The 23,657-nt window shown below is 37.7% G+C and overlaps 1 protein-coding gene across 1 annotated transcript; it reads right to left on the reverse strand.

Annotated features, from left to right (window-relative positions):
• Positions 1-8,638: 8,638 nt before the first annotated feature.
• On the reverse strand, positions 8,639-21,851 carry LOC137938874 (uncharacterized). The gene is made up of 18 exons (XM_068783963.1): positions 20,393-21,851; positions 20,233-20,304; positions 19,934-20,138; positions 19,520-19,625; positions 18,998-19,093; positions 18,810-18,891; positions 18,677-18,736; positions 18,543-18,595; positions 17,792-17,958; positions 13,660-13,876; positions 13,137-13,194; positions 12,974-13,030; positions 12,286-12,528; positions 11,193-11,257; positions 11,048-11,104; positions 10,867-10,960; positions 9,464-9,604; positions 8,639-9,389 (listed from the first exon to the last, which is right to left on the reverse strand). Exons 1-18 carry the CDS (start codon positions 21,671-21,673, stop codon positions 9,300-9,302), a joined length of 3,144 nt encoding a protein of 1,047 aa, XP_068640064.1. The 5' UTR covers positions 21,674-21,851; the 3' UTR covers positions 8,639-9,299.
• Between the last annotated feature and the right edge of the window lie 1,806 nt (positions 21,852-23,657).

Below are 23,657 nucleotides of genomic sequence, written 5' to 3' on the forward strand. Positions count from 1 at the left end.
ATTACATCATATATTCCAACATCCCCCCTCAAGTTGGGAGGTAATGGCAGTGATCCCAGCTTGAACCAAATAACATAAATATAGTAATAATCTCCTCCATCACGGTGTCCCAAGGATAAGTACGAAACTAGACACAAACTCTCAAAAGGTAAAAATGGGTGATATAACAAAGTCGAAACCAAACTCAAAGGATTTTGAACGAATATAGTGAAAATAATCACTAAAGTGGGTAATGTCTGTCATTCACAAGAGGGCGATAAAAGACCCACGGGTACCTATTAAAAGTCTCAATGGACTTTCAATACCCATATGAATAAAAGGGACAACCAAAGCAATGCTTTAAAAGGGTTGGCCAATAAGGGTAAGTGAGAGTCAAATAAAGGATGGTAGGAGAAAGACTGCCAAAGGGTAATGGGTAATGGGTGAAGAGGGAATATACAATGCTAAGGCCACCATGTGATTTATTTTTCTAAGAAATTCAAATTTTGTATCAAACGAACCAATGCCAACAACAGTCAGCAAATAATGAACTGAAGGTAACCGAGGAGTTTTCTTCAGAAATAATGCCTCAATCAAAGAGACACAATAGCAGCAACGGAAATGGGCCAATGTCCAAATAACATGGACCATATGTGCAGTTGTATAATATTGGATAACCGGTAAATAATAGAAGTTCTTAAGAGTAATAAGGACACATGAAATAGTCCACAACGAGTCTATCAATAAATAAGGATGTTGCACCAAATCCGGGTAATATTCCACTATAATAATCCAGTCGGAGAAAATGAACCGAGTCGAACCGAGTAAGATATCAAACCAATATAACTGAGTCATAGAAAAAATAGGTATAAACCTTGTGACCCAGACCCATATAACGAGGCAGAAACATAAGTGACCAAGTTGGGTCAACTCAATCCGAGTTGACTCAAACCGGGGTGACTTAGTCCGAGTTGGTCCGAGTTAACTCAGAATACTAATGCAGAAGCATTAAGCTCAGGTTGCTGGATTAATTCAGCCCGATCCGGGTTGGGCTGGAACAGGCACGGGTCGGCACAAGATTATGACCTAGTTTCCTAACTTAGGTACTTTTTAATTTTTCCATAGTAGCTTCTTCTTCCCCGCGGCATTGGTTTTCAAACAGTGCTGCGATTAACCATCAAGCTTCAATTCCTACTGTCGACACCTCAGAAGAGTTTCAAAGCACTAAAACAATATCGTCTTCTCTGACAACGGCAACAGGACTGTGATTCTTGGTAGAGGCAGAAATAAGGCAGTCGTCGTCCCTGCTTCCGAACAGAGCAGGACAACGATGAACCACAACAGAACATAAATAATCTAGCATCCAGAAAGATACCAACCAGCAAGAAGATGAAGAGATCTCCGATCAGAGCGAGAAAGCAGCGATAGCTGAGACGACTCAAAAAATCCAACAGAGATGCTTCCTGATTGACCGCCATAATTTTTTTTGAATCAAGTAGAAAAATCCGGCAGAGGCAAAATCAGGAAACGTCTCCTTCTCCCCCACGGCGCCGAACAGCTCGGGAGATGAACTTCTTCTTCTTCCCCTTGCCAACGCTGGAAATGACTCGCCGGAAACAATATTCTCAACAGAGTAAATAATCCAATGAACAGAAACACGGCTCAGCAGTCTCACAACAGAGTCATCTTCTCTGGTTCCGAACAGGGTGGAAAACCAGAGAGAGCTGAGACGTATCGACGTGGCCACAACGATGAACCAGTCATAATTTTCCAAAGATAACGCGGCATATGAAATAATCCAGCGAAGCAGAGAGAAATATTGAAGACAATAGTCATCATCTTCCCCGAACAGTGCGGGACAGCAGAGTCATCCCGCGGCACTGGCTCCCGAACGGAAAACCAGACAACCAGCAGCAACGGTAGCCAAAGAGACGAGGCAACGAAAAGTGTGCGAGATATTTCCGATTAAAAAAAACAATCCATCATAGAGTTTCCGAAATATTTTCCGTGTTGATCGCAGGCTTCGGATATCAAGATATATTTTCTGAAGATAACGTTCGAAGATAAAACTTCAAGCCCGCAGAGGCAAAAATAAGGCAGCAAAGGAACAGTTGTTCCAGCCGCAGCCTGCTGTTGTCGTCCCCACTTCCGAACAGAGCGGGACAGTGATGAATCACTATATGGCAGAGGAGTTTCTGGAAACCAGCAGCAAGAACAAGATCAAGATTACAATTCAGGATAACAAACTAAGCAGAGAACCGACGGCTCTTCCCCACTCGCTTCCAAACAGAGTGGGACAACAACAAGATATAGCAGCAACAGAAAATAATAACGATGACAACAATGGTCCAACAATAAGCGATCATGATAGCAGAGAACCATGCAGATTCAGCAGAGGGGTTCGGATTGCCAAGCTGGATTTACTACTGATGGATTAAGTTACAAAGAACTTCCAGGATACAATTTATCAGCAACTTCCGGCAGAGAGCACTTCCAGAAATAGAAGAGCAGCCATGAATCAATTAGCAGCGATCATGTATAATCAACAAATTGATGGCAATAATCTGGGCGAGACAGTGGAGGACTTCCAAAAATAAAAACAGCTCCTTCTCCGTCACCAGCAAAATATTCAGATTATTTTGAGGCTAGATAACCAAGAGTAACAATATAAAAAGTAAAATGAAGTTCCAGCAAAGACAAAAAACAAAACAGCAATGTGAGCAAAGAAAACAAATAATGGGTTTTTTTTTTCAATCTTGAAAACTATAGATGTGAGTCCTGAAAATCAATGCTTTGATACCATGTTGACTTTCAGGACTCCATGATTTAGGTCATGGAGAAAAAGACAATAATAGAAAACAAGAGGAATAAAAGGTTACGGACCTTTTACAAACCCTCCCCCATAAGGTATATTTATAGATATCAAAACTACCAATATTACAAATATACCCTTCACCCTAATAAGAGTGAAGAAGAGACAGAAAACGTAAACTAATTACATCAATGCCACCCTAATTACATCATATTCTCCAACACTCTATATGTGGTAGATTGGGCCACTCTCGCAAAAGATGTTATAAAGCTAATGAGAATAGGGCTAACCAAGCCTTAGTGAGTGATACAAAGGTCGAGCAGTCTACCACAACAACTCCAAAGCATACTTTCACTGATGAAGACGATGAACTATTCCAGAAAATGAAGACCATGATGGGGTCCTCCCCAAGTACTTCTTTACCAACCGTTGCCACCATTGCTTCAAGTATGTTTTTTGCCTCCTCTTCATCCTTGATAATTGACTCAGGAGCCTCCGAGCATCGTACAGGTAAGAAACATCTTGATACTCAATTTCTCCACGTCTTTCACATAAATTTGTTACCATTGTTGATGGTTCACAAACTAAAGTTCAAGGAAAAGGATTGACTTTTGTTACACCATCACTTCCGCTCACTAAAATCCTTTTCGTTCCTATTTTCCCTTTGAATCTTTTATCGGTTAGTCAGCTCACCAAACATTTTAATTGCTCTCTTACTTTCTCACCCACTTCATGTGTGTTTCAGGATCTTACAACGAAGTGGGTGATTGGTGGATGTTGTGAACAAGAAGGGCTCTACTACCTGGATGTGCTACAAATAAATATTACATCCACCTGTGACACTGAAACCAGGTTATGGCACAATCGATTGGGACATTCATCCACCCAATCTCTTCATCATTTTTTTCCTAGAGTGCGATCAGACCTTCATTGTGATGCATGTCAAATGAGTAAACATCATAGGTCTACATACTCATCATAGGTCTCATGTGAAATATTTTATTACATTCATTGTTGACTTCACTCGTACCACTTGGTTATTTTGTTTGAAGAGCGTTCTGAAATACTATTGATATTTAAATATTTTCATGCAATGGTACTCACTCAGTTTGGGCAGAAAATTAAAGTCCTTCAGTCGGATAATGCCAAAGAATACACATCCAAAGATCTTGACTCGTTTTGTCAAGAAAATGTTATTATTCATCAGACATCATGTGCCTACACTCCTCAACAAAATGGTGTAGCCGAACGGAAGAATCGTCATATTCTTGAGGTAGCTTGTGGTTTACTATATGCCATGAAAGTTCCATATTTTTATTGGCCGCATGCAAAGCTTACTGCATATTTTCTTATAACCGGTTACCCTCTTCCATTCTTGGTAAAAAATCTTTGTACTCTCGAATATTACCTGATGATGATCCTTTTTCACTACCTTTGAGAATCAATGTTTTATCCATACTTCCTCCCCAAAACACAGTAAACTTGATCCCAAATCTGTGAAGTGTATCTTCTTAGGATACTCTCGCACACAAAAGGGTTATGTTTGCTATAATCCCTCTCTTCAGCGTTTACATGTGTCTCGGGATGTTTTTGAAGATTCTCCATATTATTCTGATAATGCTCCTTCAGGTTTATCTTTCGTACCAGGTTCTCCTCAACCAGTTGTGCCCAGTGCTACAGAAACTACTCAACCCCCAAAAACATTGGCTGACACCATACCTGCTGAGTTGTCGGATCCTTCTAAGGTAAGTCCATCTTCTCCGGTTATTTTTGTCCCAGAATATGATACTCGTCCTATTGTTGTTAGGAAAGAGCCCAGATCATGCACCATGTCTTCTACTTTTCATCCCATAACAAACTTTGTCTCATCATCATCTATCCCTTGTTTGTTGTCAATTTCTATCGGCTATTTCCTCCATATATGTACCACAATCCTATCAGGAGGCTCTAAAATATCTCGGGTAGAAGGCGGCTATGGATGAAAAAATGCAGGCTCTTTATGAAAATTAGACATGGGCTCTTGTCCCCCTTCCTTCAGATAAGAAACTCGTTGGTTACAAATGGGTATTTACGGTGAAACACAATCCGGATGGGTCTGTGGCTCGGTTGAAAGCTCGCCTTGTTGTTAAAGTCTATACACAATGTTATGGCATTGATTATGAAGAAACCTTCTCTCCAGTGGCTAAATTAAACTCGGTACGTTTGTTATTATCTATGGTAGCTAACTCTTCCTGGCAAGTCTATCAACTTGATGTACAAAATGCTTTTCTGAGTGGGGATATAAAGGACGACATTTATATGCAGTAACCACCTGGGTATATGGTTGAGGGGGAGTTCGTATGTCAACTATAAAAATCTATTTATGGTCTCAAACAGTCGCCTCGTGCATGGTTTGAAAATTTTAGCCAAGCACTCATACAAGCCGGATTTCACAAATGCTCTAGAGATCACTCTGTCTTTATTAAAGACACACTGAAGGGCAAGGTAATTCTAGTCGTATATGTTGATGATATTATTATAACTAGAAGTGATCCCGAGGGCATCCAAAAGACAAAAGAAATGATATGTACTGAATTCAAGACAAAGGATCTCGGACTGCTCAAATATTTTTTGGGTATTGAACTACTACAATCCAGACATGGAATTATATTATCTCAAAGGAAGTATGTCCTTGACCTACTGGAAGAGACCGGAATGCTGGGATGTAGACCAGCAGAAACTCCTATGGGCTCGAATACAAAATTATGTGCAAGTACTAGAGAAGTAGATGTAAAAAAATATCAAAGATTGGTGGGAAGACTTATTTATCTCTGCGTAACGAGGCCAGATATTTCATATGCAGTTAGTATGGTAAGTCAATATATGCACAAACCACAACTCAGTCATTGGCAAGCACTCAAACGGATATTATGATATTTGAAATGAGCACCAAGAAGAGGGTTCCTCTATAAAAATCATGGACACTTCAACATCGAAGGATTCTCAGATGCAGACTAGGCCGGATAAAAGAAAATGTACTTCGGGATATTGTACGATGGTTGGAGGAAACTTGGTTACATGGAGGAGCACAAAACAGAATGTAGTTGCAAGGTCTAGTGCATAAGCAGAGTATAGAACCATGGCACACATAGTCAGTGAACTCCTATGGATCAGATCGCTCCTAATTGAACTGGGTTTTTACAAAGAAGCTCTTATAAATCTATATTGTGATAATCAGGCTGCAATTCAAATTACATCAAATCCATTCTTCCATGAGAGAATAAAACATATAGAAATAGATTGCCACTTCATACGAGAAAAATTCACTACCGACATCTTATCTCTCTAGCATGTATCTTCGCAAAACCAAGTTTCAAACATTCTTACCAAACCAATCACTCACAAAATTTTATCCAAGATATGCAAAAAATTGTGCATCTACGATGTTTTCTCACCCCCAGTTTGAGGGGGAGTGTTACAATGTGGGGCCCAACATAGCCCCACAAGCTGGTGGAACCCACCATGAGCTCGAGAGGTGTCAACAAGAGTCCTCATACAAAGTGGCTCTAGCTAAGAGATAAGGAACATGTGCTAGAATTAAATAAAAGATTTGAAGATCAAGTGGGACCCAAAAAGACACCATGAGCTAGTATCTCTATCTACATGAGCTGGAAGATCATGTGGGACCCACAAGATAAGACCAAGAGTTGGCTCTCTAGCTTGATTCACGTCCTTAAATAAAGTGTTTGTATTTGAGTTAAATTAGCCTCATAAATAGATAATGTAATCTTATCGTGACAGGCTTATCTTGGAGAGTTCTAGTTGGAATATAATTAAGAGTCCTAAAATTACTTGTATTTGGACTCTATCACCTCCTCAACTATAAATAGAGGTGATTGTAACTAGGAATTCATCAAGCAAGTTTCTTATTTTTTTTCTTCTCTCTCATGTGAAGTATTCTTTCTCTACTCTTTTTTATTTTCCTTCTCTTCTCTCTCTACCCGAGAGCTCTTCTCTTTTTCCTTTTTTTCCTTTCTCTCTCCCCTTGCTCAATGTATTATTCATGGGATCCTAAATTCAACATAATTAATTTTTGCATAATTGTGCATTAGATAGATCACTTTACAATGAGCATTTTACCTCTTATTTCATCGAAGTCTAGTGAGAAATGGTTTAGAGTTTTGCGTTTTTACCATGTTTTGAACTACTTTTTTATTGCAATATTGTGATTTTATATTAAAATTAAACATTAATTTGAAAGAGAACTCAAATCTAACTATTATCCCTTGTATTTCGTCAAAATCCATTACAAATGATGGTGCAATTGAAATTTGAAATTTCTGGTTTGTTTTTCATCAAGAGGAAGACGACAAGCTAGCATGGCTTGCCCTAATAAGCACATTAATTCGTGCATTTTGTTTTAGAAACTGACTCCGACACTGAAACTGCATGCAAACCCAATACAATTGTATCAGGTTCGTAACACTTAATTGCATGTCTATCCGACGAGCAAATTAGGTTCTGACTTGAGGATTTGATATGTAGTTCTAGATCCATGTTGGGAAACCAATGGAGAATTCGCTTAACACACCGCATCCCCCTTTAGTATCTGCATCGTATTATGCTTATCGGATCCCGATTTGACACACAAATCCAACAAGCGATCCGAATATAGGATCTGACCCGTTCCACTAAACATTTACTATTTTTGGTTTGGTTTTCTCATTTTTTTACAAATTAGACAATTTTTTTGTTCAAACAAAAAATAGTCATATTTTCCTCATTTTTTATGAAATTTTCACCTTTTCTTTTCTAAAAATCTTGTATTTATTTATTTTTTAAAATAGGGAAGAATAGAAAAGTATTAATTTATTGAATCAATAGGGAGATTCTTTTTTATTTTTGGTATTAGGAATAGAAGTGTGACGGAGACAGTCTCATGTCCTAAACCATTTTCAATATCATGTTAATATATTTTTCATATACTATCTACCATTATTTCATCTCATTTTTTCCATCACTTATTTGCTTGTATAAATTTTTGTTTTACAAGATGGATATAGGACGTGCTAGTCAAATGGTCCTCTCCATAGTCATACCATTTCATCAAGATTTTCTCCATCTCATATGACACTTAATCGCACCATCAACGACACTAAACACAAAGAAGGTTATTCTACAACACCTGGAGTAGTATTTCCTCTTACCCCCAATACAAGTTGAGGGAGAATGTTCATATAGAAATTAAATTATGTAATAATTTAGAAAAATTAATGACAAATCAATCTAAAATCAAGATCTTGATTGATTTTTTATTTCTTGACTTAAGAAAATTCGAATCCTTAATTAAGAAATCAAATATTCATTCTAATTCAATAAAAAATCTCACTCTTATTTCTTTCATGGATTAAGCTTCTACAATTGAACCATGTAAAGTTGTTTTTGTTTTTTGTTCCTTTCATCTTCAATTTTATTTTCAGTAAAAAAAAAATCATTGATTAGCAACTCAAGGCTATTGAATGTTCCTTTGAGGGCATATATTATGATGAGACATTTGCCCCATAAAGATCTTATTTTTAATTTCATGGTTTTTAAAATTTTAAATTCTATTGAATGGATGTTCAAATAGAGTCATAAAAGAAAAAGTTTTAAGTATCTCAACATTACCAAACATGTTTTATAAACTCAAAAAGGTTTTGTATAGATCAAAACAACCCTCAAGAGCATGGTACAATAAGTTCTCTTTTTATTAAAAAATTATTTCACTAAAAACAAGACACGACTCCGTTCATTAAAAACGAAAACTCATATCTTTGTGTCAAATAAAAGTCTACATGCAAACCGAATTTGAAATGAACATCTTTCAAATTTCTTTGCACTTTTTGGGTTCCTTACAATCTCTTTCCAATTGTATTTTTAATGGCTTTAACTACCAAAATGCATTGGGTTTGGTTCCCAAAATCCAACCCATTTGTTAATGGATAATCATTTTTTGTTCTTTAGCTGTGTTTGCACGGGCTTCTACACCCAAGCTTGACTACCCCCAACAAGGGATAAAGATACCATCAGCAATCCCGGACACTCTAAAGCTAAGGTCTTTCTAACAAATAGAAATCATCCAAACAGTAAATCGCTCGAATACATAATTGACCCTTTGATGGACAACTGAGCTGAGTACAAGAGGTTTAAACTACAAAAAAAAAAAAAAAAAAAAAAACGGAATGCTGCTGAACAAAATTTGCAGCACTCTGTTTGCTTCATCCTATCAGAGAAAAATAAATCACAACTGCTTTGCTAACTATTTGCCCAGGATTATCTATTGCCTGTTTCCTATTCCTCCTGTATCTGCACTACAACCCAAGAAAATGCCTGGGAATAGCGAAGCTTTTTTCTGTACAACATCAAGGGATTACTTTCTTTCTTTTTTTCTTTTTTCTGTACAAAAAAACCAGCCTCCATGTGAAAGGCATTGCAACAAAATGGCTTTGAATCGCACCAAAAGCTTGTGTCACCAAAGCCCTCATCTGAATTAAGTCACCTTATACTCGGGAACTGCTTTGTGTAGCATCGATGTGCCCTGGAAGGTCATCAAACGGGAGTCCCTCGTATACACACAGAGCTGCAAAAAAAAAAAAGGGTGAGGATGCCTTACCTCATTATACTCAAAAAGTGATGAAACCTGAGAATACAAACCCGTTCTGCATTTATCTTTTCAAACCCAAACTTATTTGTCCAGATGGACTCGGCTTCCTCAGCAGCTGGAAGAACAAGATTTTTCACGTTCAGAATTCCCAGCAATCTCTCAACGCATGCAAACAGAGATTGGAAGCACCCCTACAGTAGTTGCAAAGGCTATCAGCACTGGACAATAAACACTAATAACATGGAGTAGGAAATAGAAAGCAATAAATATAATCCATCAACACTTGTGATAAATATAATCCATCAACAGTTGATGTGGATAACCTTTAAATCACCTAAATCGTTATAGCTTTCACCTATTGACATCCATCAATTCTGTTATCTACGCATATTAATCATATTAATTCTTTTTAAAAACGAGTACTTATTCCATAGTTATTTAAACAACCTAAACCATGATTGGGATGGTTTATTTGCTTGTTAAGTAAGTTGTAATATACATGTACTATTTTTATTTTTTAAAATCATCTTAATCAAAATAAAAAAAGCAGTATAAGTATTTTTCTGTTTATTGGAAAAAATTATACAAGTGCTTTTTTATTTTGAATAGTATAGCACTAAAACAGAAGAATAATACCACGGTATTTTTGCATGACATTATGGCAATGCTGTTATTCTCTAGCTCTTTTTTCACAATTCAAAAAAAATGATTTTCTTTTTTCTGCTTTTCCCTAACCAAGCAGTAGGGGCAAAACGGTTTCGCAAGTTTACAAATTTGAATAACACCTCTATGTTTCTGCTCTTCACTGCACTTTAAAAAAAGAAAAAGAGTTACACGCTTGACAATATGCTAGTGGATGGATACTTATCACAAAGAGTCAACATCCCTTCTAAAAAAAATTAAAATAAGTGTTTATCCAAGTCAACATCTTCAGACACAGACTCTCAACAAAGAGTCTGATTACCCTTCTAAAATACCCTAATAAATGAGAGTGACCTTAAAAAAATTAAAATTAAAAGCAGGAAGTGGATGAATACTTATCACAAAGAGTCAAATTATTAATTTCTTAGTCACCAACATCCCACAAAAGAATTTTAATATTAGTTAGTAAATGGAACAAGACTATCAACTTAAGAAGATCAACTCGGGTAAGCAGGCCCCAGACAAGACAGATCTATCATTCATGACAGTCTAATTAACAGAACGTTCAGTGGATTTGAGAATAAAAAATACATTAAAAGCATAATGGATAAGTACTTATCATCTTCCAAAAAAAATATTATTGTACAAACTTCCCCATTTTCTCTAATTTTCTTAATTTTCCGTGCTCTTGAGTTTTAAAAAATGCTTTTCTCTTTCATCCGGACCTATACAATCTTAATATCTACTGCTTACTTACAGATTCTGGGATATGAGAAACAAAAATAATTGCTAGCTTAATAATTAGCATTACCTGACCCTGGTTTTCAATGCTTGTGGCAACTAACGGAATCTCTGCTACACCCTGACCAAAGATTCGAAGAATTCCAGCAGATACAATAGATGAGCTGCACAAGCAGTAGCAAAAGAACAACTCTGATTACATAAACCAAGCAAAAAAATTAACTGAAAAAGGCACCAAGTTTGATTCTCACTTTATTGTTAATACTGCACAGTACATCCCTCCAAATTCCTGGTCTCTCATATTCCTCCTGTACATTAGTTAATATTGCTTCAGTTGAAAACAACAACATCAGTGGAGACATAAGTACAGCACTACCTATGACTATATCAGCTCACCCATAAACCATGGAAGGAATTAGGTCTCTGCCAGTAGTAGAGTCCAGTATAGGGTCAAATCGATCCTGAAAAACAGAAAGCAACAAAGTTCATTTCAGAGCTAAAAAGCAATAAAGAAAAAGATGTGCAAAATATCTCTGTTTCTATGTTAACATCACAATACTGCACTAAGTCATTGAATTTCCATAAGCAGGAAACTGAAAATTAAAAGGTTCAAACACTTCACACTTCAAAGATCCAAGTGAATCTAAGAGGGAACTGATTTGAATCGGATTAGACAAAGATTTATGGACCTTGGTCACAGGTCCATTTTCCTACATATTTTGCAGTTTGACTAGATGGGTCAATCCACTCTAACATCATAAATAAACACATATACTACATGCAAAGTACACTAACTACAGCACAATTCTAAATGTCACGTACAGATTAACAACTGGAAAGGCGACTAAGAGAATTATTCAGCACAATTGCTTAGAAAATTAGCCATCTTGAAGGTAAGAAGAATAGAACTTTTTAGAGGTGTAACAATAATAAGGTACTGGGAGAAGATAATGCGTTCTGCCAGTCAGTGTTTATTGTACTCAGGTGCATGCATTTGTATCAACATGTTAAATTTTGCTTGTATGAATAAATTCAGAGACCAATATATCTTTTAAATATTTCATAAAATTTTGGAATTCAAGCTGTTCTCACAATTCTTTCTCAAGTACTGGATACATGATTTTGTTAGGAAAAGATGTTCAATGTAACAAATAATTATTCAACTGAACACAGAAAAGGGTACTATAACAAAGAAAATTGGCAATTCAACCTAAAGTAATTGAAATCAAGGTATAACTCTTAAATCATGATAATGTAAGAAGATCTCATTCCTTGTGCCATAATGGTAGGGAGAAGGGCACAGACGGGCAGATTGGCTATGGAGAAATTTCATCCGATCAAATATGAGTACCAGCATCTCCATATAATTGATCTTTGGTCCCTAGTTTTACATAGTCATATGTTTTATACCCATACTTCCAATGAGCTCTAAGCTCCTTTTCAAGAAATTTTTACAGCATTTCAAATCAATAATAGAAAGAATACTCACATGAAATATACCAACAGCTTTAGAGAGTAATGATCTAGTCTCAGGGGAAGCAAGTTTTCCTCTAAGAAGCCTCCACCTTACATCACAGTCAGCATTGTTACTTGAACTGTTCGCAAGCTTCGCCTTGATAACATCCAAAAATGGAATTGGGAGTTTTTCAGCTCCACTAAGAATTAGTTCCTCCAAGGCAGTATGAATCTGACAGCAATCACCACAGCAGAACCACTTCCCCTTCGGCAGTTCCTGAAAATCAAATGATATTGACAACTTAGAATCCAGAAAACGATAAAAGATATAATATCTCAAGTTGTCTAAAGCTGATGGTTGTACAGGGTCAGAAATCTTGCACTTCAGTTTCAGAGTGGACAACATGTTATTCTAACCTGGTCCAAAAATTTTTAGAAAACCAGCAGGACAACATCACATGTCTCAATGTTAGGAACACACCAGAAGCCTAGGCACAGGGCATCTACATAGGTGCCTAAGATTCTGTAAGTCCTGGCCAAACTGGAGAACACAAAAGCATCTGATTCTAACTACCTAACTAAATGAACCATTGACCAAATCAAACCAAACTCATATACAGGTGCTACTGATTGCAAAATAAATTGTCATAGAAAGAGATTTTAACTGGAAGATAATGCCCCATAAAATAAAAAAATAAAAGATAGAATAAAAGCAGGGATACCTTTAGGTCTCCCATTTTATGCTCCCTTAGGCAGCCTACATGATATTCCTTCTCACACTACAACAAATAAATTCAAAGAGAACTTAGAACATGTAGTTTGCAGCAATATACGTAAGTTATGGAATGCCCACAAAAAGCTAACCAGGCAAAAGAGAAAACATACTTGGTCACAAAGAAGAACAGTGCGAGGGCCAAAACCTGATTTGCTGAAATCATGGCGTCTGAACAGAATATGTATCAAAAAGAGGTAAGTAACATCATATAAGTGAGCAAAAGCTGCATATTAAATCAAGATGGCAGAAAGCATGAAAGTAATGAAGGATGCATCGGCCATCAACATAAGGCTGAAAAGTTAAATACCACAATGTTGGCATTGGTTGCAACAAGATCCTCACTAAAGCTGTTCAACACAAAGCATTCCATCACAAATTACACCAATTATCACCATCATAAGACCCTTTGCCCTAAATGTTGGAAAAAGCTACGTGAACGCACCTTCATTTTACATATAGTGGAAATACGTTCATGTACTAATGTGAGAACAACACTTTTTTCTGTTGTCAACCTGAAGCAACTGACTTGGGAGCACACTAGATGACACCTTAAATTTAGAGGCAAAATGGAAAAGAATCCACAAACTCAAGGACCTTTAAAAGTAAGACTTTTAAGCACTCAAAGAGACAAACCTGCATAATACACAGCAGCTAACATCAGCCTCCTGAGTATTGACTTTAACAATACGAATTGAACGCTTAGATATCTGTTCAATGGGGTCAACTCCAGAAATCCTGCCAGCGGCTATGGCATTGACATTGTTTTCAACAAACTTTTCCCTTTGGAGCATGTTGTAGCAATATCTGCAGTACCATTTACCACGGGGTATAGATGACAGACCCACACAATCTACCATGGCAAAAGAAGGTAATGGAAATTAAAATACAAGTAAACCAGCAAATGCAGAAACACATCACAAGAAAAGTTCAATGCAAATGATTATAATACATACAGAAAAGAGCTTTCCCTTTCCTCTCATATTCAGCAGAGCTCTAGATAAAAATTCTGTTCACAAAAGGACAAAGCCATCCACTAGGTGGTTCACTACTCTATTGCTTAGTTTAACACCTTGAATGGTAATAATGTACTTTTATATTTAGAAATGTCCTACAACCAGTCAAGGCAATAACTCGATGAATGTAATATATGAAAAGAGTATAAAGCTTGTAAAATCAAACACTTAAACTTCAGTTAATTTTGAATTGATACACTAAAGCCAATTAGAATGTTAGTGGAAGTAGTGGGACTCAAACACAAGAGTCAATGGTGGGCCTTAAAAATGACGGTGAGTCGGTTAGTTCACTGAAAAAAATGGTGACAGTGAATTCATACTATAATGCATTATACTTGAGTGGCAGTATTTTATGCCTGGCATGGTGTGCACCAAGGATTTTTATTTTTATTTTATAAAGATGTATTTATATTAAAAAGAGAAAATTTACATAAGAAAAGGGAGCAGATCCCTAACAACAAGAGATTGCAGGGATGCTCCCTGCTTGGTTAGCATATGAGCCGCCAAATTTGCAAATCTTGGAATATGAGGCCAAATACAAGAGAGAAGTGTGCACCAAGGATTTACTAAATTTTCTTTTTAGAAAAGAGGATTTATGAAGTTAGAGCTTAGATTGTAACAATACAGGTGCAAGTGACATTTGACCGATTCTTATCTTTTTTTTTCTCTCTAAAAGAAGCAGATTCTTATCTTTTATTATCAAAGGAGAGCTGCATGGTTGAAGTCCAATGCAACTCTTCAATGGCCTTGAACTAACTAGCATTGGCTACAGTTTGATCTTTTTGTTCAATTTTTGCTAGAGTCATCCAAGACTACAGCTACTTGCTTTAAATTCTTGCACTCATTAATACACATGCAAATAAAACCTCCAAGAGCACTAGAGTACAACAAATGTAGCACTAAAAGTAATGAAAAGGCTTATCATGTACATAACCCTTAAGTTACTAGTCACATGCATGCATATTGGAGTTTTAGAATTATGTGCATACCCTTAGAATATCATCAAAATAACATTTATTAGCCAATCATGAAAAATGGCCTCCATTTATTTCAGTCATCTTAATTTATTTTCCTGAAGATGGTTCCATCGTCTTTATATCTACTACAATGTGTAAAAACCCAAAAGACTCTCCTGCATAGTGATGTACACCTCTTTTATAATATGAATCCAAGAGTCCACATAGAAAAGTGATTTTAGGCCCAATAATTTTGGATATTATAGCAGGTCCACATTGAACTTCTGAATTCAAAATTTTAACTTTGAGCCAGTTAAATTGGTTGAACATGAGATGACAAGATGTTATATCAAATTAGTAAGCTCATTGTCCACACAAAGAAAAGACATAATAGCATTTCTTGAGTACTTTTGAAATTTTTCATTGCATAAAGTTCACAGACAGAAATAGATGGAAGTTACAGACAAAGGCATAATGTAAATTCCATGATGTCTTAGGGAATGCATGTAATTGATCCTCCTCAAGTCATGTATTGCTGGCATCCCAAACTATGCGCTGTCTTTTATGCCTTGCCCATCTTTGGTTTGCAAAACCACGGATAAATTGAAAAGAAGATTCCTTTTGAGAAGTTCGAGTGATTCCTTTAAATATCACCTGGTTAGATAGGACAAAGTATGTTTACCTAAGAGATTAGGTGGACTAGGGATTCGGAAATCAAAAGAAATGAACAAAGCTTTGCTCCTTAAGTGGATATGGAAGTTCGACACAAATTCCTCAAACCTTTGGAAGGATATAGTTCGTACCAAGTTGGGCTGGAATTCTTCATGGTGGATGTCTGGGGAAATCAGAGAGGGTTATCCTCAATATGGAGATCTCTTTATTTGCTTCTTCAGGATTTCTCCCCAGCTCGTAGATTCTTTGTGGGCAGCGGTAGGTCTCTTAAATTCTGGGACGATTGGTGGACAGGGCAGGAACCTTTGAGAAACTCTTTTAGAAGTTTCTTCCTTCTTTCCACTCAAAGGGAGATAACAGTGGCAGATGCTTTCGAGGGGGGTGGTTTGAGCCTCCACCCCCGAAGGGGTCTTTCTGATACTGAGGCTATGGAAACAAGTTGTTTACTGGATTCTTTGAAACATGTCAGAATGAGGCCTTCTAATGCAGACAAGCTAATTTGGTGGCCTGATAAAAGTGGTAAATTCTCAGTTTCATCTGCATACCTACACAATAATGGTTGGGACTCAACGCAACACGAGCATGATATCTACTTTGTTTGGCGTCTTTGTGCCCCTCCAAAGGTAAAATTCTTCATGTGGAGTGCTTGCCAAAATAAGATCCTTACGGCAGATGTGCTTCGAAGAAGGGGTCACCCTACTATAGACCAACTATGTCCTTTTTGCACCATTGAAGCAGAATCCACCAGCCATACCCTACTATTGTGCCAGTTCTCTTAGAAGGTGTAAACCTCTGTCTTGTGCAAGTTGGGTTTACAAATATGTATATCTGCCGATTTGATATGTTTCAGCAAGTCAATCTCTGGCTATCCCCTTCCTGGGCTCGGTAAAATGATGCTCTCAGCATGTGCCAGTTTTGTGCCATGGGGGCTTTGGAACCAACGTAATATGATGCGGTTTGAGGCTAAATTTGAATCTGAGGCAAAGGTAGCGGAAAAAGTGGCGGGTCAAATTTCCACCTGGCTCCTGACGAAGAAGCCTTTTTGCTCTTTCAAGGGCACCTCCATTCGGGAAAACTGGAGCAACCTGGCAAGGATGCATTTGGGGAACAACGTTCAAGTTATGAAGGAGTGGGCGCCCCCAGAGGTTGGGTACTTAAAATTGAATTTTGATGGTTCTTCTTTTGGCAATCCGGTGATCGCAGGTTTCGGAGGTGTGATTTCGAATCCATCTGGAAATCAGTGTATTTCTCATGCGGGTCCATTAGGTATCTCTGATTCAACGTCTGCAGAGCTATATGGTATTTTCAATGGGCTCCGGGTGTTAAAAAATAAATATAGTGGCCCAATTCACATTAAAGGGGACTCTAAGGTAATCACTGGTTGGTGTCGGGGCACTTCTTTTCCGCCATAGAGGCAATGGGAAATCTTCCAGGAGATTTTAGAGATTACCTCATTATTTTCTTGTATTTGGTTTCGCATTCTGAGATCTGCAAATTCGGTAGCAGATGTGCTTGTCAAGCAAGGAGCTTCCCTTCAACATCTTGTTGTTAGGGATCTGCTCTCTCTTCCTTTGTAAATTTTCGCCTTTTAATGCGATACATCTTTATCAAAAAAAAAATGCATGTAATGAAGGAAAACCTAGAAGTCTGCACATAAATATGCAGTATTTTGGGGGACAACATACATGTTAAACCAGTATAGAAGCATGATTATAGCAGGTTTTCTTGTGTGCACATGAGTGGTTCAATATGGGCCGATACACCATCTTAATATTGGCTCCAAAAAAATATATATTAGATCCACGTATAGGTTCATTTATGTAGGTCTCAGATTTATGCAAACTACATTAACCACTCAAATGCGCATATCTAAAAGAGTATCCTTATAAGGGCAATTTTGTCTTTTTTTATGCTAAAGTTAACTGATTGCCATCAAGAAAGTTAAAGAGACAACAGACTGAATTTAATTGGAGGTGTGCATGAAAGTAATTTTAGAGATATTTTAGGTGTATGCAGGCAATAGTTCAAAATTCAGGGATGTGAGACAATTGTGCCATATTTCAGGGGTATACATGCAATTAATGCAAAACTAAAACGAGTAGCAATGAGCTTCAAAACACTCACCTGGATGAAAAGCCCTGGGACATAAATCACAAAGCAGAAGATTTCCCCCATCAAAGCAGATAGAGCAAAGATCATCATTGTCGACAGTAGAATGCTTTCGACCTTTGGAAAGTGACAATGATAATTCATGCAATGATACACCATTAGAGGTATAAATGTTCAAATATCTGTTGGATAAAAAAAAAGTAAAAGAGGCATTAAAACAAAAAAGTAAGTCAAATAGGACCAATATAAATATTTATCAGCAAGAAACAAACTAATAATCCTAGAAAAAGTGGAATATTAGTTATACAGAACTAGGTTCAACAGGAACCCATGGCCTAACCAGTTAGGTCCCTCCCTCAATACCTGGAACTTTAAAAGAGAGGATGGACCTAGTATAAGAACACTTCATTTTTAATGGTATAATAACCACCTTTCACATAATTAAAAAAATATATATCCCTGATATGTAATATCTACATGCAATTTGGTACTTTTCTCTATGTTTGGCATATTTGAATTTCCTACTTAATTCCTCCACTTAACAAATATATTTGAAAAAAACATTAATGGCATTCAAAATTTATAACATCCAACCCATTCAACATCCTGGAGAACCATGTTAAACTGGGTTTGAATCAGAACTGCATATGCAACCGCTCTGATGGAAAACTCAATTTTTACAACCTTGTTTTTACAATTTTTACAAGCCTTAAAAAAAAAAATCAATCTTTACAACTTCAACAAAAATTATAATTTATAGACTCACGGTTTGCGCCGAGAAGCCCATCCTGCATGAGCTTCAAACAGTGATGCACTGACCTGCATATCAGACGTAGTGATATTCAAAATCCAATAGAAGATTGATATGAATAGCAAGCACTGAAAACCTTATAAATGTACCTCACTATTGCAGCAGTGACAGAATATTCCATTCCCTGTTTTATAACCTTCAAGTATTCTCTGTTTAACAACCAAAAAAATTACTCAAACTATTAATGTTATAAATTAATGATAATTTAAAGTAACAGACAACCTGTCCACGCGCATAATAAGCTACTTCAGTTCCATCAGGAAGCCCATCTTTAGAGAAGACCAACTTATGCAGTCCCAAGTCCCTACGTCAATAGAAACTGGAGAATAAACAAGTCTTCTGAAACTATAATCAGAAAAATTCTGGTGAAGAGCAACAACTACATTCAACCGAAGAATAAAAATACCAACTTCTTTGTAACCCTCCCTTGAGCAGCTTTTTTTGGTAGAGGAGTATGCTTTGAGGTATTGACAGGAGTTTTGGGTATCAGGACTGGTTTTGATAACCTGTAATAGTCCACACACAAGATAGGAAGAGATATGTAAGCAATGACTAGAGAGAAATGAATGTACATACAACAATAAGCATAAGAAGAAACTTGATGTTACATCTGTTATAGACTAAATATATCACACACCAATAAAAGTCAAAAAATACTAAATCTAAACAAATAGCTGTGAGGGCTCTCGGCCACATGGATAGTTCAATGTGCTCAGTCCCAAATTGACAAATGTTATGTATTATTAAAAATCATAGCATCATGGTACTTCTAAAACATTTAATTTCTTCTTATCAAAGTTCTCTTATGGCATCCCATATCACATATTGATTTCGTGGATAAACACAGTTCAAAGTAACCATGATTTGGGTGGATATCACCGTACATCCATACCTCTAAAAGAAGAAAGTTATGAAAGAGATACACAGCATACCCAAAAGTGCTACTGACACGAATTGGGGTTGTTTCTGGTCGTTTTGATCCCAAGCATCTACAGCAGACTGGCATGGATGTTCTAGCCTCCAACAGCTTAATGTACTCTATATTGGCACAAATAAACAGATCAGAACATGTCATTAGATGATAAGAAAAGGTCGTCAAAAAACCCCTAAATGATACAAAAGCAAATGATGTTTTCACTTGTATAGGGATCATGCAGACAGGCAAAGTGGAACTCATGTTAGTTAAAAAATTGATTATCATCATGAAGCAGTCCATAGATTTTTGCCTTTACCACCTCATTACCATGCTTTCCACAGTCTGCTTTATACGAAGTTCATATCTTTGTTGGACATTCCACACAATTCATTGCAGCAGAAGATTCAAGTTCCCAAAAGTATATCCTTACCTTTGCAACTTTCACACTTTTTCATTCGTTCAGTAGAGGAGGAACTGATTGCTCCTTGGATTGTTGCCTCCAACATGTCCAATGGTGCATTGCTACATACATTTAGTATATCTCGAATGGTTCTTCCATTTTCCAAATAAATATATTCCGCTGAACGTTTTTTTAAGCTACCAGCATGCTTCTCAAATTGGTATGGAGAAATTACCTACAAGCCCACAGCACAACAGAGAGTCACCCTTACATTAACAAACAAAAAGTATGCGAAAAAGTTTGGCAAACATGGTCAAAGTAATGCTCACTTTCATCCCATTGCATGCACTACAAGAACACAGGATCCCGCAACCTTGTATTGTGCCAGGGAGCCCTCCATTCTACATAAGCATGAAAAAAAAAACATGAGAAACAAGCTCGGACAGAGGCTACATACACAAAGTAAAATAGCCTCAAAGTAGATATCACCTTATCAAGGTACTTGACAGGCAAGCCCTCGAGCAAACCTGTAGCAAGCAAATCTTTTATAGTAGATGGAAATTTGTTCAAGAAAATCTTTTTGGACATCTTTAGTTCAAGTTTCTTTGAAGTTGCTGAGTTTATCTGGTTTCTCTCATCAATAAGTTTCAATTCACCAATTTCACTCGCCACCTCACCCTTGGAGGAATCCAGAAGAGAAGAATCTTCACCCAAGCTATTTGCCACTGGCTCAACCGGCTTGGCCTTGTCTTTTAGCATTGACCGAGTAAATCTCCGCTGGTATACCGTATGTGTAGGAGGAGTCTGCAGCAGTGGATTGTGATCTACAGCACTCATTTGATTGGCATCATTACAGCCGCTAATGACTATGTCAGTCCCAGCAGCTTTATCATCTGAAGATGTCTGAGCTGCTTCGGCATTTCCTTCCTTTTTACCCCTCCTATCACCAATAGTAGCCACATTTGACATAGTTAAAGAAGCCTGAGCTGCTGCATCTTCAGCATTCTTTAGAAAAGACACTTCAACGACAGAATCTTCCTCGGTCCGGTCACTAAACTGATCTTCAACTATTGCCGTCACCAGAGTGCTGTTTCCAACTGTTTGTGTCTCGTCACTGGTCTTACAAACACTTTCAGCTTCCACAGTCAATCCTACCTCCAGAGAATTATGTTCAACTATTGCTGCTTCCACTGGCTCCTCTTCAACTGTTTCTATCTTGACAGGCTTCTGAAGCGAAGAAACCAGCGCTACAGAACCATCTTCAATTCTGCAAACACCGCTTTCTAAAATTAGAACCTCAGTCGAATTCTCCGACGAAGACATCAAGACAGCACAATCATCTTCCATTCTATCAATGTCAAATCCGTCTGCAGTCTCCACAACATTCTCCAGCACAGCCTCAACCTCCCTTACTTTGTCCATCTTCTCACGGCTGGCAACTTCCAAATCACGCACGTTGCGCCTGACATCCAGATCCGCTTCCGTCTTCCCCTCACACGCTTCGATGCTAGAGGCGACTTCAATCAGGACCGCACGATCCACATCGTTTATGTCGGCATCATCGACGAAAATGGGGGTTTCAACTCGGGAGCCCCTTTGGTTTGGCCGTTTTGGCGATATTCTTAGCCGCTTCTTACCCGACCGCGTCCGGCCGATCGAATCCGAGAAGTGAGAATGGGACTTGAGCGCAAAGGCGAACTCGCGCTTCAGACCGGACCGGGCGCCCGACCGAAGCACAAACTCCTCCGATTCCGAAGTGCCGTTCGCCATTGACGACCTACGTCCGCCGGATCTGTCAAATGAGATGCATCTGGAAGTGGAATACCTACCCTAGAAGACCAAAAACCCTAATTTCCTACGGCAAATGGAGAAATCTCTAGGGTTTTATGAGTGCGAATTATCAAGAAGCCAGGCAGCAACAGCCAAGGAGATGGTCCACGCGCGACAGATTTTCTTCAAAAAAGAGTCGAAACAGGAAAGTACAAGGAAGGGTTAGAGGAAAACGAACACTCAGGGGCAAATCACGTAAATTTGAGGAATTTTCTAAATACCTGATTTACCCCCGTAGCAACTGGTGGATATCGCCGCCCGTGCTCTCCAACGCGCGCTTGTACACGCTCTCGGTAAGCACACCCTCAAGAGGACATACATAGAATTATTAATTTTAAGAGGGGTAATGGGATAATTAAATTCTGTTCGTCTCGCTGAGGCGCCCAACCCACCACCTTCCTAATGCTTAATGACCTGATTCACCTATGGCGGTGGTACACGTGGCAGAATACGGGGGCATTCGGACTGGCATTCGGACTGAGGATGACGAAGGTATCCCGAAATTTGTATAGGATGGCCGTTATAATGCTGGAAAACTGGCGGGAGAAGGCAAAAAAATTTGAATTTTGATTAAGTCGTCGGGACCACTAAGGTGACCGTTTGAAGCAGACTTGACGCCCTATAAATATGACATTCGAATTGCTTATCAAAAAATACGTTTTAGGGTTTTTCAATTGTGTCAAGTAGTCTATGAGTGTATATATCTAAGTCATTCATGGATATGTTAGTAACATTAGGAAAATGTACACTAATAGATATTTTTTTCTTTAAGTTTCGACATCTATTAATTTCATGCATTTCCCTTCAACATTGTCCTTCCAATTTTCGCCTCCCCAATTGACCCACAACCATTCATAATCGATCAATGGTGTCATATATCGACCTCATCTCTTATTTTTCACTGTAGTCCATCGGCATACCTCATCCAATGAATACAAAGTTGAAATGTAAAACACATTGTAAGAAGTATTAGTGGCATATCTTGTAATTATATAGGCGAGTGACACTACTTATATTTTATAAGACTTTAAGTCCCTTTTTTTTTCACTTGTACAATGGTATCTATCCCTCCTCTATAAATATGAATTAAGGGAGTGTGGCTCACATAACAAGCTCTTGGTGTGTGTATGTCAAAACCCTTTCCTTTAGAGCTCGAGTTCTCCTTTGAAGCCCTCTTTTTTCCTCTTCTTCTCTTCTTCTCTTCTCCTCCTCTCGTACTCTAGCATCTCTTAGACATGAAATCCTATAATCTTTAGCATCTCTTAGACATGAAATCCTATAATCTTATGCACATCTTAAACTAAAGATAGGTTTGTACCTCTTCATCTAGATTACCATCTTCAACCACCTTATGTGAGTGGATGTTCTTCTATTTAGTTGTGTTAACCACAACAAAGAAGGTTAGACTCATCTATAGGTGATAGGAGGATCACTAAAACTTTTTTGTTTCTTTCTCTTTGCCGCCTCAACTTGATGGCTTGAAGAGCTTTGTCGTATATTAGATTTTATGATGTCGGAATGGCTAATAACTTGAGCAATCAATCTCTTCTCCTCCTCTCGTACTCTAACATCTCTTAGACATGAAATCCTATAATCTTATTCACATCTTAAACTAAAGATAGGTTTGTACCTCTTCATCTAGAATTACCATCTTCAACCACCTTATGTGAGTGGATGTTCTTCTATTTAGTTGTGTTAACCACAACAAAGAAGGTTAGACTCATCTATAGGTGATAGGAGGATCACTAAAACTTTTTTGTTTCTTTCTCTTTGCCGCCTCAACTTGATGGCTTGAAGAGCTTTGTCGTATATTAGATTTTATGATGTCGGAATGGCTAATAACTTGAGCAATCAATCTCTCCTCCTCCTCTCGTACTCTAACATCTCTTAGACATGAAATCCTATAATCTTATTCACATCTTAA

This window comes from Aristolochia californica, unplaced genomic scaffold (genome assembly GCF_029961685.1).
Source record: "Aristolochia californica isolate CCGP_79_NKW_82.1479 unplaced genomic scaffold, dmAriCali1.0.hap1 SCAF_8, whole genome shotgun sequence".
Classification (NCBI taxonomy): Eukaryota; Viridiplantae; Streptophyta; class Magnoliopsida; order Piperales; family Aristolochiaceae; genus Aristolochia; species Aristolochia californica.